The sequence below is a fragment of the Pogoniulus pusillus genome, chromosome Z (assembly GCF_015220805.1).
Source record: "Pogoniulus pusillus isolate bPogPus1 chromosome Z, bPogPus1.pri, whole genome shotgun sequence".
In the NCBI taxonomy this organism is placed as follows: domain Eukaryota; kingdom Metazoa; phylum Chordata; class Aves; order Piciformes; family Lybiidae; genus Pogoniulus; species Pogoniulus pusillus.
In genome coordinates this window covers 102,386,274-102,406,616 of record NC_087309.1, presented here as the reverse complement: position 1 = coordinate 102,406,616, position 20,343 = coordinate 102,386,274, and the positions used below count along the sequence as shown (strand labels likewise).

Sequence of the window (20,343 nt, the reverse complement as noted above, 5' to 3'; positions counted from 1 at the left end):
ACTTGTGACCATTTCACCTGTTTCCTTTCTGAGGGGGCCCACACCTTCCCTAGGCTTCTTTTTGCCATTAGTATACCTGTAGAAATTCTTGGTGTTCCCTTTGACTTCCCTGGAAAGTTTCAATTCAAACTCTGCCTTGGCTTTCCAAACCAGATCTCCAGCTGCTCAGGCAGCTTCCTGATATACGCCCCATTCCAGCTGTCTTTTCTTCCACTCCTTGTAGAGTTTCTTTTTGTGTGACAATGTGTCCAGGAGCTCCTTGCTCAACCAGGCAGGCCTCCTAACATTCTTCCCTGCTTTCCTCTTTGTAGCTATGCACTGCTCCTGGACATAGAGGAAGTGATCCTTGAATACTGACCATCTGTCCTGGGCCACTCTTCCCTCTAGGGCTTCATCCCATGATATTTTGGCCAGCAGCTCCTTGAAGTGATCAAAGTCCGCATGCCTCAAGTCTAGGGTTGTGAGCTTAGAACACATCCTCTTGCTTGCCCTGAGGATTTTTAATTCAGCTGCAACCAAGGCTGTCCCTGAGCCTCACATGAGTCACCAGCCCTTCCCTGTTGGTGAGAACAAGGTCCAGCATAGCACCTTTTCTTGTTGGTTCCTCTACCATTTGGAAGAGGAAGTTGTCATCTATGCAATCCAGGAACATCCTGGATTGCTGATGCCTTGCTATGTTGTCCCCCCAGCAGATGTTAGGGTGGTTGAAGTCCCCCATGAGGACCAGGGCTTGAAAGCCACTTCTATTTGCCTGTGAAGGACCTCATCTGTTTGGTTCTGCTGTTCAGATGGCCTGTAGCATACCCCTACAGTAACATCACTCTCTCCTGTCTTTCCTTTCATTTTAACCCATACACTTTCAACCAGCTTATCATCCTTCCCCAGGTGGAGCTCCACTGATTCTAGCAGGTCACTGATATAGAAGACAATGCCTCCTCCTCTCCTTCCCTGCCTATCCTTCCTAAAGAGCTTATACCCATCTATCCCTACGTTCCAGTCATGGGCATCATCCCACCAAGTTTCAGTAATAGCCACTGTGTCATGGCATCCCAGCAGAATTATATATTATATATATTTCTGATTGTGTAAGCAGAGTAACGGTATCTTCTTCTGTGTCTGGTAATCCCATCTGGTCATGAAGTCAGTCTGGCAAGAGAAGTGGAGACTGGTACCTGCTTGTGGTGCAGTATCTGCTAGAAGCCCCTGCTGCATGGCAGTAGACAGTGATTCAGTTGATAGCAATCTCCATTGTTCTAGGAGCACTTCAACCAGACATGAAACAAAAAAGAAAGAAATAGTGTACCTGTATTTCACTGCATATGTTTTTGGACCCAATAATAGGAGGACAAAGGACAGGCTCTCATGTGCTTGTTGTAATTTTGGGGAATGAGGAGTGAATATGAAAGTTTCTCTCCCTCTCTTTGCTGCTTGGCTAGCAACGCTGCTGCTGCAAAGGAATTCTGTGAGGAGCACGAATGTCCTGCCAGCTGGAAAGATGCAGATGAGGAGAACTGCTGTGTCCACCACGCCAACATTCACTCCTGTCCTTTGGCCTTCATGGTTAGTGTAATGGTGCAGTATGTGCTCTGTTCTTACTACTGGATGGAACTTCATCGTACTGACTGGATTCAAGTTAACAACTTCTATCTGTGATTATAATTAAACTACATCTATAGTTTGCTAAAACCACTGTGAGGAACTACATCAAGTTTAGAATGTTTTTTCATTGATGCTGAGATTGCATAGCTATCAGTGTTGGGGTTTTGGGTTATTTTTTTTGATGAGGCAGTATTCAGAATCTTTCATGTTTATTGTGACCTGTTTCATCTCTTTGAGATTACTTGACTCAGGACTCTGTACATTCAATAGAGAAAAAGAGACAATTTAATTCTAAAGCAAGAATGTTGAATTGCCAGCCAGAGGTGTGGCTGTCTCTGCAGAGGGCCCCCGAATTACTTACTTGAATTACTGAATTGAATGAGGTGTCACAGGGTGTGACTTCTACAATTGAAGCATGTATACAAACATCCTGAGATGCAAAGATTTTATTCTCTATTAGATCACAGGAGAAAAAAATCACCACTGAATACAGGATGACAGGGTTTGTTCATGCAGTGTAAGCAGAACTCATTCTTAACCTGTCTGATTGGCTTGCTATAAGAGCCTAGCCCTTTTTGAATGCATGGTTAAAGTTCTTACTATAACAATACAGTTTTGGACAGGGGTTTGTTTGGGGTTTTTTGTTTGTGTGGGTTTTTTTGTTTGGTTGGTTGGTTGGTTTGTTGTTGTTTTTTTTTTTTAATCTCTGAGGTAAGCCTCATCCTACATAATAATGTTCATGCTGTTGATCTCCCTCCTGGCAATTTGGCATATTCTTCATGATCAAACATAATATAAAACCTAGTGTACACAGCTTGCAGCTGTTTCATGTACTCTTCTGAGTGAAGGTTTAGTGTCTCCTTAGGAGCTCTGGCTTACTTCCTGGTAATCCTTTCCTGAGGAGCTGTTTAATTAATGATTCCCCAATGGCCTTACCTGATGCCAAAACTTTGTTTTAAAAGAGCAATCCAATTACATCAAAAAATTTGTTTAGAACTGTTGCAGAGATCAAGATCCTACCACTTCGGTGACCTCTCCATTGTTTGTTTCTTTCACAGTTAGTTCTGCTTGGAATTAAGGTGTGGAAAAGTGAAAGTATGTAGCCAATACGCATTGTCCTGCTTCCATGTAATACTATAAATATTTCCATTTGTTCTTTGAAGAAATCTAAGCAGCTTGGCTATCATATGTCAAGAATGCCATGAGAACCATTGCATAAAACTGAACATCCATTTCAAAGCAAGCTTTTTCCATTATTTGAGAGGACATTTTGTTGCATGGTTTTGTTGGTTTTGATTGGGATTTGGTTTTGAGGTTTGTTTTTCAGTGTTATGACTTTAAAAAAATTTGTCTTATTTAACATGAACTCAGTTGCTTTTGATTTGTTCTGTTTCTTAGAGTGCTTTGAAAGAAGTGCCTGAAGAAGTATCTGGAGTTAGGATATAGACTTAATCCTTTCAAACAAACAAACAAAAAAAAAAAAGCAAGAGCTTGGGGCAGCCAAAATGTTCTATGGCTGCAATTACTGGGAGGTTTACAGCTTAACTGAGGAGTGATCTGCAAACAGACACAGAAGAAATGCCTTTCTTCCTCATTTGTGTATATATTTATATATATATATATATATGGACAGGTATATGTGCAGCCACATAAAAAGTGAAATTGCAGTAAAACCCCTTTAGAAGTGGGATGTGATTCTGGTTCTAATATAGCAGATCCTGGAAAAGTGCATTTGCTTCACAGAATTACTACAGTTTAAATTCAGCACCACGTTTTGTCTCTTGTACTTTAAAAAATAACATTTGTGAGATTTTAACTCAGTACTGGAATAATTACTTGTCACTTACTTTTTGTTTTATCACAGAACCATATTTCTTTGGTATTTTAGTAGATTGCTTTGGTACTTTAGTAGGTCTTCAGGTTTGTTTGGTTTGGTTGTTTTGGTTTTTTTTATTTTAGTAGATCTTTTTACTCTTACAGAATACATTCCATTTTAAGTGAAAGAGGAAGAGATAGGACTTTGATTGTGTCATGATTACTAATGCCACCTATATGTGTCATACAGGGTAGAGGAGGAATATGTGGTCCATGGATCCCAGACGATGGCCAGATATTTACTCACACTTTGTCTACAGCTGGCAAAATGAGCCAAAGAAACTGGACTGCCAAGGTACAGTATATTATTGCATAAAATATTTTAACTAGTTAGATTTTTTTCAGTTAGTTTGGCTACTAGTTTGGTGCAGTTCATGTACACATTCCCTGCCTCATTTATTTGACGCTGTTAGGTGTGTGTAAGTGATGCATATGACTTTTCACATCATTACTCCTGAGGTAGGTAGTAGAAATAATGGGGGTGAGAAGAAACAGAACAGCCTAGTTTGTCCATTTTGACCTAAACTATCACTATACTGCACTACTGACCGGACTGTGTGGCAGGTCAATATGGTCATTAGGGGGCCTCTACCCAGCAGAAGTAACAGGAAGGCAAATACGGCAGAAGGAATGCACAGACTGATAGCCCCGCCCCGCCTGGTCAGAAGAATACACATCGTGAGGGCTGGGGAAAATCGGTCCTGCTTTTCCCGCAGGAGTTCTGTCTTCTGCTTCTGTTTGTCTCCTCAATCAAGAACACCTGTCCTTCCTTGTGTTGGAAAAATGCACACGTTCTTTTGCAAGACATCACAATTAGATAATTGTTGCTGTCATATCTTACTGTATGCTTTGTACACTTGTTTGGCAGGTTGTTCTAGTCCATGTGGGTGTGACTTCTCTCATTGCACACATCAGAGTTGGAAGAATGCAAGTTGCTCTGGAAGCAAAAAGCACAGTCCTTCCTGCAGTAGGTATGATATAAAATGAAGATGTAAGGAAAACACTTAGTGATTGTGAGCCTCAATGCTTCTGTCTTTCCTACATGGTTACCAAGAGCAAAAGAGACTCCTGTTCATCCTTGCTATTGAAAATACTAGGAGCCTTCCAAAAATTCTTCTTCAGATAACAGTGAGTATCTGAAAAAGTGCTTGAGCCTCTCTGAATCTGGAAGACTAGGAAGCTACTCTTGTCGAATAAATGAAGTCAGATACCTATGCCAACAGCTTCAGATACTACAAGGGCTTTCTGCAGTTGATGGGGATGTGAAAATAATCTGCCTATTACTATATTTTGTGGCTCTGAACACTTCATCTGAAGGTGAGCAGACTATCCTTAGAATATTGGAAAGGTAGGAATCCATCTTGGTGCTCTTGTTCACATCAAAATTCAGTTGTTCACAAAGACATAAGTCTTTTGTTCATTCTAGCAGAGCCACATGCAAGGAAGCAGAAGTAACAGCAACAATTCTCTCAGCAATGAAAAAATATAAAAGTGGATTTTATTTAATAAATTAAACACATAACCTGAAGTGAAATACAGGGTAAAGCACAAATGTCATCACAGTAGCCTTGGTAGGTATTCTTCTGAAAGACAAAAGTATATTTGCCAATGTTATGGTGAAAAAAAAAAGGGGGGGGAGGGGGGGGGGGGGAAGGGGGAGGAGAAAGAACCAAGAAAACTCAAATGTGGCTGGAAGTATTTAGCTATAGATTTTGCTAGTCATTTCAAGACAGCTGCAGCTGAGTTTTCCAGGAAACTTACTGTTTATAATAAACAAACAAACAAATAAATAAATTGTGCAACTCTACCCCTGAGGCAGAAAGTGACTTTTGTGATTTTCCTGGTATTACACTGGAATTCAGTGGATTGAGGCAGAATTATTATTGAGCAAAAGACTTTATTTTGCTGAGTTTTTTTTAAGAAAATGCATTACATAGCAACAGAAAAATGCTTTCAGCTCATCTCAGAGGGCTGAAGTACTGTGATATTAGTTTAGTCATAGAGGTAAAATTGAAACACCATTGAGGACATGGGAGAAGTAGTTTTGGCCTTCAGGGCTTTTGTTTGATGGTTTTGATAGTTTTCATAAAACCTTGGAGAAAAAGAAATCCTTGAAGTATAGATTGCAAGATTTCATTCTGCAGTAACTAGCATCTGCTGCTGCTCAAGGGCTGAATTAAGTACAGATAATACAAAAGACAATATGTACCTTGAAGAATTTTAAGTCACAGAAAAACAGATGGCCCATGAAAAGCAAAGTAGTGACTAAGTGTTTTATACACAAAACGTATAAAAGACTCTGCTCTTAGAATCATAGAAGAGTGGGTTGAAAGGGACCTCCAGAGGTCATCTAGTCCAACCTCAGTGTCATTAACAATTTAATATGATCAGAGACATTCTGTACCACCTTAAAAATTCAGATTATTCTTTCACCTGGTGGGCTGCTATTTCTGGATTCTTCAGTATGTATTCTTTCTGGTGCCCTGTGATGTCCCATCCCAGGAACTATACATTTAAATTTGGGTACAACTTTGTGGATAAAGTATCTTAAAATAGTCTGATAAATGTTTTCTTTTCTAATCAGTCTGTGGAGATGGCTTTTGTGAGGAAGAAGAAGACTGCTATACCTGTCCAGCAGATTGTGGGGAATGTCCACTGTCTACTGATGCTAGGATAGCAATTGCCTTACCAATATGTTTAGTCTGTGCTGGCTTCATTTTGACAGTCACAGTAAGTATTCTTTCTGTCCTACTTTGTTCCACTTCTATGTTTTAGTTGCAGTGGAGGGGTAGATTTGCTTCTGCATGCAGAACCTGTGGCCTACGGAAGACAGCAGAAAGAAATGGAGACTCACTAGGCTGGGAGTTTTCATCCTGTAGGAGAGAAGACTGAAAAGGAATGTAACAGAGGGATGAACACATAATGGTAAAAAAAGAAGATTTTTTTTCACAGCATAAGAGCTAGGAGATTCCAGTAATGTGAGAGTACTTTTCACACATAATAAAACTCTGTTCTGAAATTAACTGCTCCAACCCCCTATGGAGGCCAGAAGTATAAGTGAATTCAGAAACTAATTAAGTAAATTCATGAAGGGATTAGCTCCACCAGAGGCCATTAAATCTCAGAGTCCAGATAGAATTTCTGATGGAAAACATTCAATTTGTGACATTCATAAGAAATAATGAGAAAATATTTTTTTCTCTCTTCTGTTTTTGTTTGTTTACTTGCTTTCTTGTTTGTTTGTTTGGGGTTTTTTTGTTGGTTTTGGTTGGTTGGTGGGTTGGGGTTTTGGGTTTGATTTAGAGTTTGAAGGTTTTTGGAGTTTGGCTTGTTTTGGTTTTTGGTGGTGGTTTGTGATAGGCTCATTCTCTAAGTGTAACTGAACTGGTATGGATCAAAGTGGTTTGTTTTACGTAATAGTTTTTTGTGAAGTTAAAACAAAAGGGGAATGAGGAGAGAAGAGTGTATGAACATGGGAGAAGTAGTTTTGGATACATTTGAATGAAAATGACTGTGTAAAGAAGAGGCTGCAGGTTATCATGGATTTTTACTTCCCAGTGATCCTGTGAAAGAGGATCTATATTCCATATGTGTCTGTATCTTTAAAAAAGCCTATATTTCTGAATTTCACAACAAGGGTTTATCACTGCCATAGTTTACTCCCTACTGAAGGGAGTGGAAGGCTCAATATGCAGGCCAGATCCATGTCTTCTGGAACTCTACTGTCTAACAGCAGCCTGGGTTATTGACATGAAAAGAAAGCTTCCTTCCTTAGTGCAGCCCTGAGACTACTCTCCACTGCTGATCTTTAAGGTAGGCAGTGGTGAAATAATGACAAGAAGTCCAAAGGCAAAGAAGTCCAAGGGCAATGAAGAGAGACTTGAGGGCCTTGGAATGATTGGTTAAGGGATTAGGAACACAAGTCATGTTCTCTTCTATCCCTCTAACTGTGGGAAGTGATGAGGGAATAAACAGGAAGAGCCAGATTAATGCCTAGCTCTGGTATGTCCAGCAGAACTTTGGGTTCTTTAATCATGGTCTGATTTACAGGACACCAGACCTGCTGGCAATGGATATGATACACCTGTCTCAAACTGGGAAAAGGATCCTAGTCCAGCAGCTGGCAGGGCTCATTTAAAGAGCTTTAAATTAGATTGGAAGAGTGTAGAGTACAAAACCTGGATTGGTAGAAATAAACCCAAGGGCAGCACAGCAATATTTAAGAGATAATGTTCTAGTGAGGTCTGTTAATCTGTCCATATCAGTGGAGGTGGGGACTAAAGATACTAGGGTTAGTGATGAATTAGCCATCACAGGAGCACCCAAGAGCAGCCAGTTAGGACTTCTCTCTGCAAAAAGGTGGCAGGATCTTTAGACAAACAGAAGTGCATCTACAGTAATGGACACAGCATGGGGAAAAAAAACAGGAGAAGCTGGAAGTCATTGTGCACTATGATATAGTGGCCACCAAAGAAACATGCTAGGATGTCTCACATGACTGAAGCGCCACAAGCAATAGCTACAAACTCTTCAGAAGGGACAAACAACAAAGGAGAGGCAATGAGGTGGTCCTGTATGTCAGAGAGTGTTTTGACTGTAATGAGGTTAGAGATGGTGATGATAGGGTTATGGGCAAGAATCAGAGAGAAGGCCAACAGGGCAGATATCCTGGTGAGCGCTTGTTACAGACCCAACCACAATGAAGAGACAGATGAAATATTCTTTAGGCATCTGAGAAAATCACAATCCTTTGTTCTCATGCATGATTTCAACTTTCCTGACATCTGCTGGGAATGTAACAGAGCAGGTAGCAGTCCCAGAGGTTTCTAGAGTGTGTAGAGAACTTCCTGACACAGCTTGTGAGGGAGACACCTAGGCAAGGCTCCCTGATGGACCTGCTTCTTGTGAGTAGAGGAGGACTTGTAAGTGATGTAACGGTTAGGGGCCATCCTGGGCAGAGTGGTCATGAGATGACAGAGATCCCAGTTGTTGGAGAAGAGGGCTTCAGCAGAACTGCCATCTCAGACTTCTGGTAGGTAGGCTTTGGCTGGTTTCAGAAACTTGGGTCGCAACAACCCAGGCAATGCTACAGACTTGAGGCAGAATGTCTGGAAAGCTGTCTCACAGAGAAGAACCTGGAGCTGCTGTTTGCCAGCTGGCTGAACATTAGAAAGCAACTTGCTCAGGTGGCCAAGAAGGAATAGTGGAACCCACAGGAATAGGCAAGTGATTGCACTCCTCTTCTCAGCACTGGTGAGTCTGCACCCTGAGTACTGTGTTCAGTTTTGGGACCCTCACTATAAGAAAGACATTGAGTTGCTGGAATGTGCCCAGAGAAGGGCAGCAAAGCTGGTGAAGAGCCTGGAAAACAAGCCTTACAAGGAGTGACTGAGGGAACCAGGATTGTGATAGAGCAGGGGTCCTCAAACTATGGCCTGTGGGGCAGATATGGACCCCCAGGGTCCTCAGTCCAGTCTGATGGAATTTACAGAACCCCCTTGCCCCCTGCCAGGGGGGTCAACCAGACCATGGCACTAAATGCCTCATCCAGGCTTTGCTTGAACACCTCCAGGGACGGTGACTCCACCACCTCCCTGGGCAGTCCCTTCCAATGCCAATCACTCTCTCTGGCAACAACTTCCTCCTAATATCCAGCCTATACTTCACCCCGGCACAACTTGAGACTGTGTCACCTTGTTCTGTTGCTGGTTGTCTGGGAGAAGAGACCAACCCCCACCTGGCTACAACCTCCCTTCAGGTAGTTGTAGACAGCAATGAGGTCACCCCTGAGCCTCCTCTTCTCAAGGCTAAACAACCCCAGCTCCCTCAGCCTCTCCTCACAGGGTTTGTGTTCCAGGCCTCTCATCAGCCTTGTTGCCCTTCTCTGGACACGTTCCAGCACCTCAACATCTCTCTTGAATCGAGGGGCCCAGAACTGGACACAAGACTCAAGGTGTGGCCTGACCAGTGCTGAGTACAGGGGAAGAATAACCTTCCTCATCCTACTGGCCACACTGTTCCTGATACAGGCCAGGATGCCATTGGCTCGCTTGGCCACCTGGGCACACTGCTGGCTCATCCTCAGCCTACTATCCACCAGTACCCCCAGGTCCCTTTCTTTCTGTCTGCTCTCCAGCCACTCAGTCCCCAGCCTGTAGCGCTGCTTGGAGTTGTTGTGGCCAACGTGCAGAACCCTGCACTTGGCCTTGTTCAATCTCATCCCATTGGCCTCTGCCCACCCATCCAGCCTGGCCAGGTCCCTCTGCAGGGCTCTCCTACCTTCCAATAGATCCACACCTGCTCCTAGCTTGGTGTCATCTGCAAACTTACTGATGCTGGACTCAATCCCCTCATCCAGATCATCAATAAAGATGTTGAACAGGACTGGGCCCAGCACTGATCCCTGGGGCACACCACTAGTGACTGGCTGCCAGCTGAATGTGGCACCATTCACCACCACTTTCTGAGCCTGGTCTTCTAGCCAGTTCTTGACCCATTTCAGAGTGAATCTGTCCAAGCCACAAGCTGCCAGCTTTGCCAGGAGCTTGTTGTGGCAGACAGTGTCAAAGGCTTTGCTGAAGTCCAGGTAGACTACATCCACAGCCTGCCCCACACTCACCAGGCAGGTAACCTGATCATAAAAGCAGATCAGGTTGGTCAGGCAGGACCTGCCCTTCCTAAACCCATGCTGGCTGGGCCTGATCCCTTGGCCATCCTGTAGGTGCTTTGCAATGGCACTCAAGATGACCTATTCCATGACCTTGCCTGGCACTGAGGTCAGGCTCACAGGTCTGTAGTTTTCTGGCTCCTCCTTACGACCCTTCTTGTGGATGGACATCATATTGGCCAGTTTCAAGTCTTTGGGGACCTCTCCAGTGAGCCAGGACTGTTGATAAATGATGGCAAGTGGTTTGGCCAGCTCATCTGCCAGCTCCCTCAGCACCCTAGGATGGATCCCATCTGATCCCATGGACTTGTGAAGGTCCAAGTGGCTCAGCAGGTCTCTTACTTCTTCCTTGTGGATTACAGGGGGACTATACTGGTCCCTGACTCCATCTGCCAGTTCAGGAGTCCAGTTGTCCTGGTAGCTAGTTTGAAGCTAGCTAGAATGTTTTGGTGAGAAGAACCAGATTACCGGCTGTGAAAGGAAAACAGTGATGATGTCTACTTCCCTTATTGGCTTGCTGAGATGTATAAGAATAAGAAATAAAAACATAGATAACCACTTTGCCTGCTCGGGAGCTCTGAGCTACATCTCTCTCTTTCTAACCGCACCCTGCGTTTCTTTAATCAATCCACTTTTGCTTCCTAACCCCCCTGGCTGAACCTCTCTTCTTCCTCAAGACTGGGGTAAGGTTGAAAGGGGTAGGGGGAAAGTGAAGGGGTGGGTGGGAGCCCCTCCTGGGGACTTAGGTTTCTGGGAGGGCTGTTGTGTTTCCATATTACCCTTTTACCTTGTATATTTCTGTCTATAACTGTATATACTGTAAATATCTGCTCGTATATTGTGCTAAGATGTAAATATAAGCTTCATTCAATTTCCAGAGCCGGCTGAGTCTAGTCTGGGTGACTTCCAAAGTGGGGGGGGGGGGAGGGGGGGGGGAGGCAGGGAAAACCCAAACCATCACACATGGAGACAACCTGTCCCACTATTGAAGACTGAGGCAAAAAGAAGGTGTTAAGCACCTCTGCCTTTTCCTCATCTGTCACGAAGGGGTATTCTGCTGCCTATGCCAGTTTTGGTGAAGGGGAGAAATTAATTGGTGCAAGATAATATTCTATAAAAATATATATTTATTAAACTCAATATTCTGAACTCTCACCACCCCCAACCACTGTATATTTAATATTAAAAGGATTTTACATGGTCATGAAAACATTCTAGGATAAATACCTACAGTAACTTATTAATAACTAGCAAACATTCAAACTATTAACAGAGAGAAGATCTTCCCCGCGGCTTAATGCCACTTGGGGTCTATATGCTATTCGCCCAGCAGAGTGGGCTGGAAACTGTTTCTGCCCTGTGGCAGAGGCAACAGATATTACAGAGGCATTAAAGCATTTACTCACAATTCTTATTAATTATCAATCACCCTCCGGGACTACACCACAGTCTATTACTAGTGTCCAAGCTTCAGGGGAGTCTTTGCCCATGGACTTTAGGGCTGGAATCCTCCTGGCTTCAGGGGAAAGGAGATTCTTCCCGGCTTCTGGAGAAATGACAGTCTCTGACCTTTTCTCCTGGCGACGGATGCAATCTCTGCCTTTGTGCTGCTGGCTTCTTCTGGATGCTTTGTCCAGGGATACGTAGGCAGGTTCTCAGGTGCTGGAGTTGGACGTCATGCAGTCTCAACACGGTGTAAAGCTGGCTAGCAGGCCGATCACATGCAGATGATTCAGAGTCCGCTTCCTAGTAACTCAGCGGCAATGGTGCTTACCAGGCAATGATAAGGCAGCGGGCATATAACAGGGTGCACAGCTGCTTGGGAGTCTGCTCTGTAGGTAAAGGCAGGCAATACAGGATCTGGTCCTGATAACACAGTGGCATGCAAATGTGCACAGCTGGCTGGGAGACTATGGGCTCCACATATATATAGGCAGGCTTAAGTGAGCTCTGCAAAGAAGTACGCAGGCAGGGGAGTCCGAGCTATGCAGGGGGAGTCCGAGCACGTTGTTTACCTGTGTACCCCTATTTATTGAATGTGGGCCGAGATTAATGGCCCTTTGGCCACTAGAATGCCCAATCAGGTTGGCAGTCATCCAAACTTTACCATAATAGGCAAATGCCAGAGTGCTTGGACTTTCCCCAGATATGGGAATCACATAGGCCTGCACCAGGGAAGCACGAGCTGGGCATGTTTACAAACAGGGGTCCTGGCAGACCAGACTTTGTGGCACCAGGTCTGTTGTGCCCCTTGTATCCATTTAATGTGTTTACCTCTTGTTTGGGCAGAAAAACATTTCCAGGCAAGGCAAGGCTTAAATAAGCCTATTTTCGGGCCCACAGGCCCTCCATGACATCATCCTTTGTCACTATATTACCCTCTCCATCTAATAAGGACTGGAGGTTGTCCTTGCCCCTTCTCTTGCCATTAATATACTTATATAAATGTATTTTATTCTCCTTAACAGGAGAATAACAGTTGTCACTATGAGTTTGTAGTAACTGTCCTGTAAAATTGAATTATCTCATTGAAATGTGTAATTGGACAGATGATAAATTCAGAGAATTTTAATCAATTGGCATTTTAGAAAAAGCAGTGGAGTCTCTTAGTCTTTCAGAGGTTTATCTATAGGTCTTGTAGCAAAGTTTACCTATTATTTCTGCTGTTTTCCTTTAGGCTTTGAGGTTTGTTTTTATCTTCTTTCATTTCTGTGTGTTTATTCCTGCTAACTTCTGCAGTGACATCTTTCCTCTTTATGAAGTTTTGTTTAGATGATAAGTAAACAAGATAGGAAAGATCCTTTTATGCAATTCACTAATTAATGTAATGTAAAAAGAACCATCAGGGAATTTAATGCCTTCTTTATTTAAGTAGAGAAGAGAATTTCTTTGTTATTGGTGTCTATAGCAATCCTAACAGTGACTTCTAGCTAATGCATTTTCGTTCAGTTGTACCTTTGCAAGATAAATGTAGATGCTTTTTCTCAGAAACCTTTTGAGTTAAATGGGATGTTTTGGTTTTGATTCAGTAAGATCTGTACTTGTCATAAGTTTCTAACAAAATATCAACACAGTCTTCACACCATGTTCTTTGCTTATTATCTGTTTTGATGAATGCATGGCTCCTGTTATTAAATTGCACACTAAAGAAAATACTATAATGATGGTAAAACGCTACTTTGTTTTGACATTTTGGCATTGCCTGCTGTTGTAACAACTGCATACTTTAATATGCTGCTTCTCTTTTGAAGGTCTGTGTTTATACTTTCTATGTTACTTTTGTCTGCCATACACACAGAAAATGAGCTATTAGAACAATGCCTTCTGCACTATGTAGCTACAGAATCCCTACCTAATATTCTTTATGCTAGAGTATTTGACACAACATGACCTCATTAGTGAATCAGGGGCTAATTTTATTACAGTATGTAAGATGTACTGCACCTTATCTTGGGGTTGTGGTAAGGTGTTCTCTTCATACGTGCTTACATAGCAGAGGACATTTTCATGACATAAGGTGATGTAAAGTATTCATCTGATACCCAAACAGAGATAGATGTTAATGTAGCACCTAAGAAGTATTGACAATAATGGAAAGGTTTGGGCCAGTGCAAAATATGACACGTAATTAAATTAGAATCATAGAATCAGTCAGGGTTGGAAGGCACCACAAGAATCATCTAGTTCCAAGCCCCCTGCCATGGGCAGGGACACCCTACCCTAGTTCAGCCGGGCCACAACCTCATGCAGCTTGGCCTTAAACACCTCCGGGGTGAGGCCTCAACCACCTCCCTGGGCAATGCATTCCAGGGTCTCACCACTCTCATGGTGAAGAACTTCCTGCTCATGTCCAGCCTGAGCCTACCCATCTCCAGCCTTGCTCCATTTCCCCTAGTCCTGTCACTACCTGATATCCTAAGAAGTACCTCCCCAGCTTTTTTGTAGGCCCCCTTTCAGATACTGGAAGGCCACAAGAAGGTCACCTTGACCTTCCTCTTCTCCAAACTGAACAGCCCTAACTGTTTAAGTCTGTCCTCATAGGAGAGGTGCTCCAGCCCTCTGATCATCCCCGTGGTCCTTCTCTGGACATGCTCCAACATGTCCACATCCTTCCTGTAATGGGGATGCAGTACTGCAGGTGAGGTTTCACCAGAGTGGAGTAGAGGGGGAGAATCACCTCAACCTGCTGGCCACACTTCTCCTGGTGCAGCCCAGGATCTGGTTGGCCCTCTGGGCTGCAAGTGCACACTGCTGGCTCCTGTTGTAGAAATTATAGAAAGAATGTAGCAGTTTTGAGATACTTATTGCATGATGTTTTCTTTTAGCCTGTTGTTAATACTCTTGGTTCTAATGTTACTTACAAGATATGTGATAGGTGCTTAAACAATAGATTTTCTTTGGACACTTATAAACTTTCATATTTGGAAAAACAAATTAATTCCTTCAAATTCAGTAGAAATACATCAGGAATTAACTTATTTTATTTTTATAGTGGTTTCAATATCAGAAACAGAAAATGCTTTGGGATGAAAGCTGGATTATAGACTTTGCATGCATCAAACAAGGTTGGTAACTTGCCATTTTGATACTATAATCCTTTTCCTCAATCATTTTGAGAAATAATCTAAATTATAAGTGTATCTTTATGTTTTAAAGGTCTTACAAAAGGTGAACCAACATGTGAAAGACATATTCGAATTTCCATCTCTGTAACCTCCGTGAACTGGTCGCTAATATTTTTTATTTAGCTGAACTTAAGGTGTCAAAACTTATTTTAATAGTTTCCTTTTTTTTTTTTTTAATTATGATTTTTTTTTTACTTCAAAAAAATGACAGGCCTATCCTCAAATAAATAGATGGTGTCTGGACTGGGACAAAATAAATTAGAGTTGCTTCATTGGATGTATTATTCTGTGTAATTCATCTCACTAAATTGCCCTGGACTTGTAGAAATATAATGAGAGATATAATGAGATCTTAATTTCTCTCAGCGTATGCTATATGTGACAAACTATAAAATATTATTTAATTTGTTCTACTTAAGCATGTTAAGAATAAAATCAGATGTTATTGCATGCTTTATTATGCTGCACATAAACCAGATAGATTATTTACTTTGACATTTATTGTTTTAGCGTTCTGAAAGAAAACAATGCCTATATGCTCAGAATGGGTAGATCTGTAGAAAGGCTGAAGCTGATAAGTCTTTGCTGATACACACTCTCTCACTTTCTGTCTCTGCAAGGTTGGACGTGGCACTTGGTGCCATGGTCTAGCCTTGGGCACTGTGGTAAAGGGTTGGACTTGATGATCTGTGAGGTCTCTTCCAACCTTGGTGATACTGTGATACTGTGATACTGTGAAACATGTCTGCTTTATCTATGTTATATCATTATGTTGCCAGTAGAAATATTAAGACATTCTTCTGTTAATATATAGTAGAGATACTTTTGGACTTGAAGATTGGTGTCTGTGTAGTATGGGTACAGTATCATTGTTGCTGTAAAGAATAGATACTGGCTTAGAAATTAATTTGAGTACGTGACCCAAACTGAATCTCAATACAGATTTTTGAAAATAGAAATGGAACACCCAAGGAAAATTGTCTTTAAATATGTTAAAAAGGAATGCATGCAAATTTTCAGCTGATGGAAGACATAAACAGGAGAAACAATAGAAGGAGACTGAGGGAAATTTGAAGAATGATGACAAAAATAACACTTAGAGACTATGAAATTGAAGAACTCAAAATGAAAGACAGTTTTCTTGGAGAGCAGCCTGTGAAGCAACAATACTGTTGAAGATCTAGATGTGATAATTAACATTTGAAGTGTAATGAGAAGCGATAACGTGATGAGATTTGGAAACAAGGCAGACTTCTCTGGGCAGAACTGTCCAGGGGATACCCATGGTAGCCTGAAATATATGATTGTCTTAATGGAAACACACCAACAGTGCTGTACACAGGGTATGTAGCCTGCACTGTGAAAAATCAACTTTATATTCTCAAAATAACTACAATTTGGGTGCATTGCACTATATGTAAGTATATACACGCACTCTTACTTGGAACACAATTTAAAATTGCATATGAATAATACTATGGCGTGGGAACATGACAGTCCTGACAAAAGATGAGATGCAGAACCTCCTCAGCAGCAATGTATTGGATACTGGTACCAGGATGATTCAAGAGTTTTCAGCAGTGTTGAGACTAATTGACTAAATCTCATTTTTTAACTGGAGATTATGAAATTATATTATGAAATTACATTAAACTTATTTTTAAATGTACTTTGTTACCTTGAGCTGGTCATCAGAGATTAAAAACACATACTTTCAAGTTTTCTTTTCATCTGACTGTTTTGTTGCTCTTCTCTGACTTCTCTCTGGTGTCAGAATCACTTCCCACATCCCTGTACTTTACAGTCTTCTAGGAGCTCCAAATAGACTTGTTAAAGTATGGCACAGGGCTTGCTCTGCTTCCCTGGGTTTTGTCCTCATCATTTAAGTAACAGCAAGAGATCATCCCAAGAACAGAGAAACTAGATTCGTATCACATCCTGAGGATTAGTGAGAAAGATCTCTGGCAATTAATTACCTCTTTTCTACTTTTTGTGCAGTAGATATATCCCATGCAATGGCTTTCCATTTTAAATGCTAATAAGACTACCTGAGATACAAAAATTTGAATAATTTCCTGTACTTATCTGCATTTTTAGTGTCTACCTTGGCAATAATATGCATCTTCAAATGCCTTTTCTCATCCCACATGCCATTTAGATCGCACAGTTTGGACAGCTACAGGAAGCATGAGTGCTCCTCCATTACCCAGTGACTCCAATGCCAGTTGTATCAGCGCTCTGAGCTCTTGCACAGCAGCTGCTAACACATCCAGGAAACAGTACTTCACCCAGACTGGGAGATAGTAAGTCAATACATTGCTAATATATTGCAGTACCTTCTACTCTGCAGTTCCTTAATATTTTGTTTCTTGCTGCTTTACAGTTGATAGGTAGTGCAAAAGCTTGCAGTTATCTCATTAGGCCAAATCCAGCATCACAGTATCACAGTATCACTAAGGTTGGAAGAGACCTCATAGATCATCAAGTCCAACCCTTTACCACAGAGCTCGAGGCTAGACCATGGCACCAAGTGCCACGTCCAATCCTGCCTTGAACAGCCCCAGGGATGGCGACTCCACCACCTCCCCGGGCAGCCCATTCCAGTGTCCAATGACTCTCTCAGTGAAGAACTTTCTCCTCACCTCAAGCCTAAATCTCCCCTGGCGTAGCTTGAGGCTGTGTCCTCTCGTTCTGGTGCTGGCCACCTGAGAGAAGAGAGCAACCTCCTCCTGGCCACAACCACCCCTCAGGTAGTTGTAGACAGCAATAAGGTCACCCCTGAGCCTCCTCTTCTCCAGGCTAAACAATCCCAGCTCCCTCAGCCTCTCCTCGTAGGGCTTGTACTCAAGGCCTCTCACCAGCCTCGTCGCCCTTCTCTGGACACGCTCAAGCATCTCAATGTCCTTCTTAAACTGAGGGGCCCAGAACTGGACACAGTACTCAAGGTGTGGTCTAACCAGTGCAGAGTACAGGGGCAGAATGACCTCCCTGCTCCTGCTGACCACACCATTCCTGATGCAGGCCAGGATGCCATTGGCCCTCTTGGCCACCTGGGCACACTGCTGGCTCATGTTCAGGCAGGTATCAGTCAGCACCCCCAGATCCCTCTCTGTCTGGCTGCTCTCCAGCCACTCCGACCCCAGCCTGTATCTCTGAATGGGGTTGTTGTGGCCAAAGTGCAGCACCCTGCACTTGGAGCTATTGAATGCCATCCCATTGGACTCTGCCCATCTGTACAGGCGGTCAAGGTCCCGATGCAGAGCCCTTCTGCCCTCCAACCCAGCCACATCTGCCCCCAGCTTGGTGTCAACTTGCTGCAAACTTGCTGATGACTGATTCCATACCTTCATCCAGATCATCTATGAAGATGTTAAAGAGGATGGGGCCCAGCACAGATCCCTGAGGGACACCACTAGTGACTGGCCACCAGCTGGGTGTGGCACCATTCACCACCACTCTCTGGGTCCAGCCCTCCAGCCAGTTCCTAACCCAGCACAGAGTGTTGCCATCCAAGCCATGGGCTGACAGCTTAGCCAGCAGTTTGCTGTGGGGGACAGTGTCAAAGGCCTTGCTGAAGTCCAGATAGACCACATCCACAGGCCTCCCCACATCCACCAAGTGGGTCACCTGATCATAGAAGGAGATCAGGTTGGAGAGGCAGGATCTGCTCTTCCTAAATCCATGTTGGCTGGACCTGAGCCCTTGGCCATCCCTCAGGTGCGCAGTTATTGTCCCCAAGATAACCTGCTCCATCAGTTTCCCTGGCACTGAGGTCAGGCTGACGGGTCTGTAGTTCCCAGGTTCCTCCATCCGACCCTTCTTGTGGATGGGGACCACGTTGGGCAGTTTCCAGTCTCCTGGGACCTCTCTGGTGAGCCGGGACTGCAGGAAAATGATGGAGAGCAGCTTGGCCAGCTCAGCTGCCAGCTCTCTCAGCACCCTGGGATGGATCCCATCTGGTCCCATGGACTTGTGGGTGTCCAAGTGGCTCAGCAGGTCTTGAACTTCTGTACCACATAATGGCTGTGGCATGTTTTATATGCCAGACTTCTGTTTTGGATAGTCATTTCTCCCAGCTAGACATCGGAATAATCTCCCAGGAGAAGTAGTGGGTTACTCTACAGTAGTCAGTTTTAAGACTCAGCTTGACAGAGTGCTAGGCCATCTCATTTAAACTTCACTATAACCTTAAAAGGTTGTGTTCTGATCCCTGGAGTGCTTTCCAACCTGATATTCTGTGATTCTGTGATTCCTTTATCACAGAAGCAGGGCTCTGTCACCTGTGATGTACTTAGATTTGTATTTACACCCACATAGGGACATGCTTAATGCCTGTGCTTCACCTTTACAGATAGTAAGCTATCCACTGTAGAAAAAAAATATATATACAGTCCATTTTTAGTAGTCTGGCTAGCTTACACAGTAGGTCTAAAACTCTGTGAAGAGCATTTCATTCTGTTTCAGTGATGGCAGAACAGTGGCCATAAAGAAATTAAAGAAGAAGGCATTCACACTGTCCAAATCCATACGTAAAGAAGTAAAGCAAGTGAGGTAAGATGTGTAACGTGCAGTGTGTGTTCCAGTTTTACACTGGTTCTTTAGAGTCTATAATTTGTTCAAATGTAACTATAAAAGCATATTCCTCTTTCTTTAAAACTTTGCTTTGACACCAGATCAAAATCTTCTTGTGCCTATTTTGTATTTTCTTCTGCCTTCTGAGAAAAGGCACTTGATTTTCCATTTACCCTAAAAAAAGCAGGTGGGATATCCATTAATTGCCAGGGTGCTGATACTTCCGTTAATTTTTACAGGGAGCTTGACCATCCAAATCTCTGCAAATTCATTGGAGGCTGTACAGAAGTGCCAAATGTTGCCATTGTGACAGAATATTGCCCCAAGGGCAGCTTGAGTGATGTCCTGCTCAATGAAGACATCCCTCTGAACTGGGGTTTCAGGTAGTAAAAAAAAGCTTTTGAAAAGTCAATGATGCAATTTGTGCTATGTGCTGTTTAGGACAAGATAATAATTTTACATAAAGTCCTTGGATAGTCAGGCCTGCACTGTGATACCAAGAGAATGAAGAAGAAAGAAAATTAATTCAAATATCCAGCCCAAGGTTTTTGAGCAATCGTAACCACGCTGCTCATGCTTAGCCAATGGCTTTTCAAGTCACTTCTAGTTTGTTGTGGAGGGGTATTCTGCCGCCGACGCCGATTGTGGCGGAGAGCAGAAATTAATTGATGCAAGAGGGTATTTTATAAAAATACATATATTTATTAACTTCAATATTTTGCACTCTCGCCACCCCCAACCACTGAACTTTAATATTAATATGGATCTACACGGTCATGGAGGACATTATGGGAATATCTTGAACAGTAACTTGTTAATAACTAGCATACATTCAAACTATTAAACAGAGAGGATTTTCCCTGTGGCTTAATGCTGTTTGGGGTCAGTATACTGTTTGCCCTGCAAGGGTGGGTTGAAAGCTCTTTTTGCTTTATGGCAGGAGGCAATAGAAATTACAGAGGCATCAAAGCATTTACTCACAAGTTTTGATTAATTATCAATCAC

General features: G+C 42.8%; 1 protein-coding gene across 1 annotated transcript in view; it reads left to right on the top strand.

Annotated features, from left to right (window-relative positions):
• LOC135193138 (atrial natriuretic peptide receptor 2-like) overlaps positions 1-20,343 on the top strand; it is a 52,149-nt gene that overhangs the window by 9,805 nt on the left and 22,001 nt on the right. The window contains exons 4-11 of the mRNA XM_064176651.1: positions 1,437-1,560; positions 3,665-3,769; positions 4,343-4,445; positions 6,059-6,204; positions 14,634-14,706; positions 16,925-17,069; positions 19,231-19,317; positions 19,578-19,721. Of these exons, the coding sequence (XP_064032721.1) occupies positions 1,437-1,560; positions 3,665-3,769; positions 4,343-4,445; positions 6,059-6,204; positions 14,634-14,706; positions 16,925-17,069; positions 19,231-19,317; positions 19,578-19,721 (927 nt within the window). The remainder of the gene's footprint in view (positions 1-1,436; positions 1,561-3,664; positions 3,770-4,342; positions 4,446-6,058; positions 6,205-14,633; positions 14,707-16,924; positions 17,070-19,230; positions 19,318-19,577; positions 19,722-20,343) is intronic.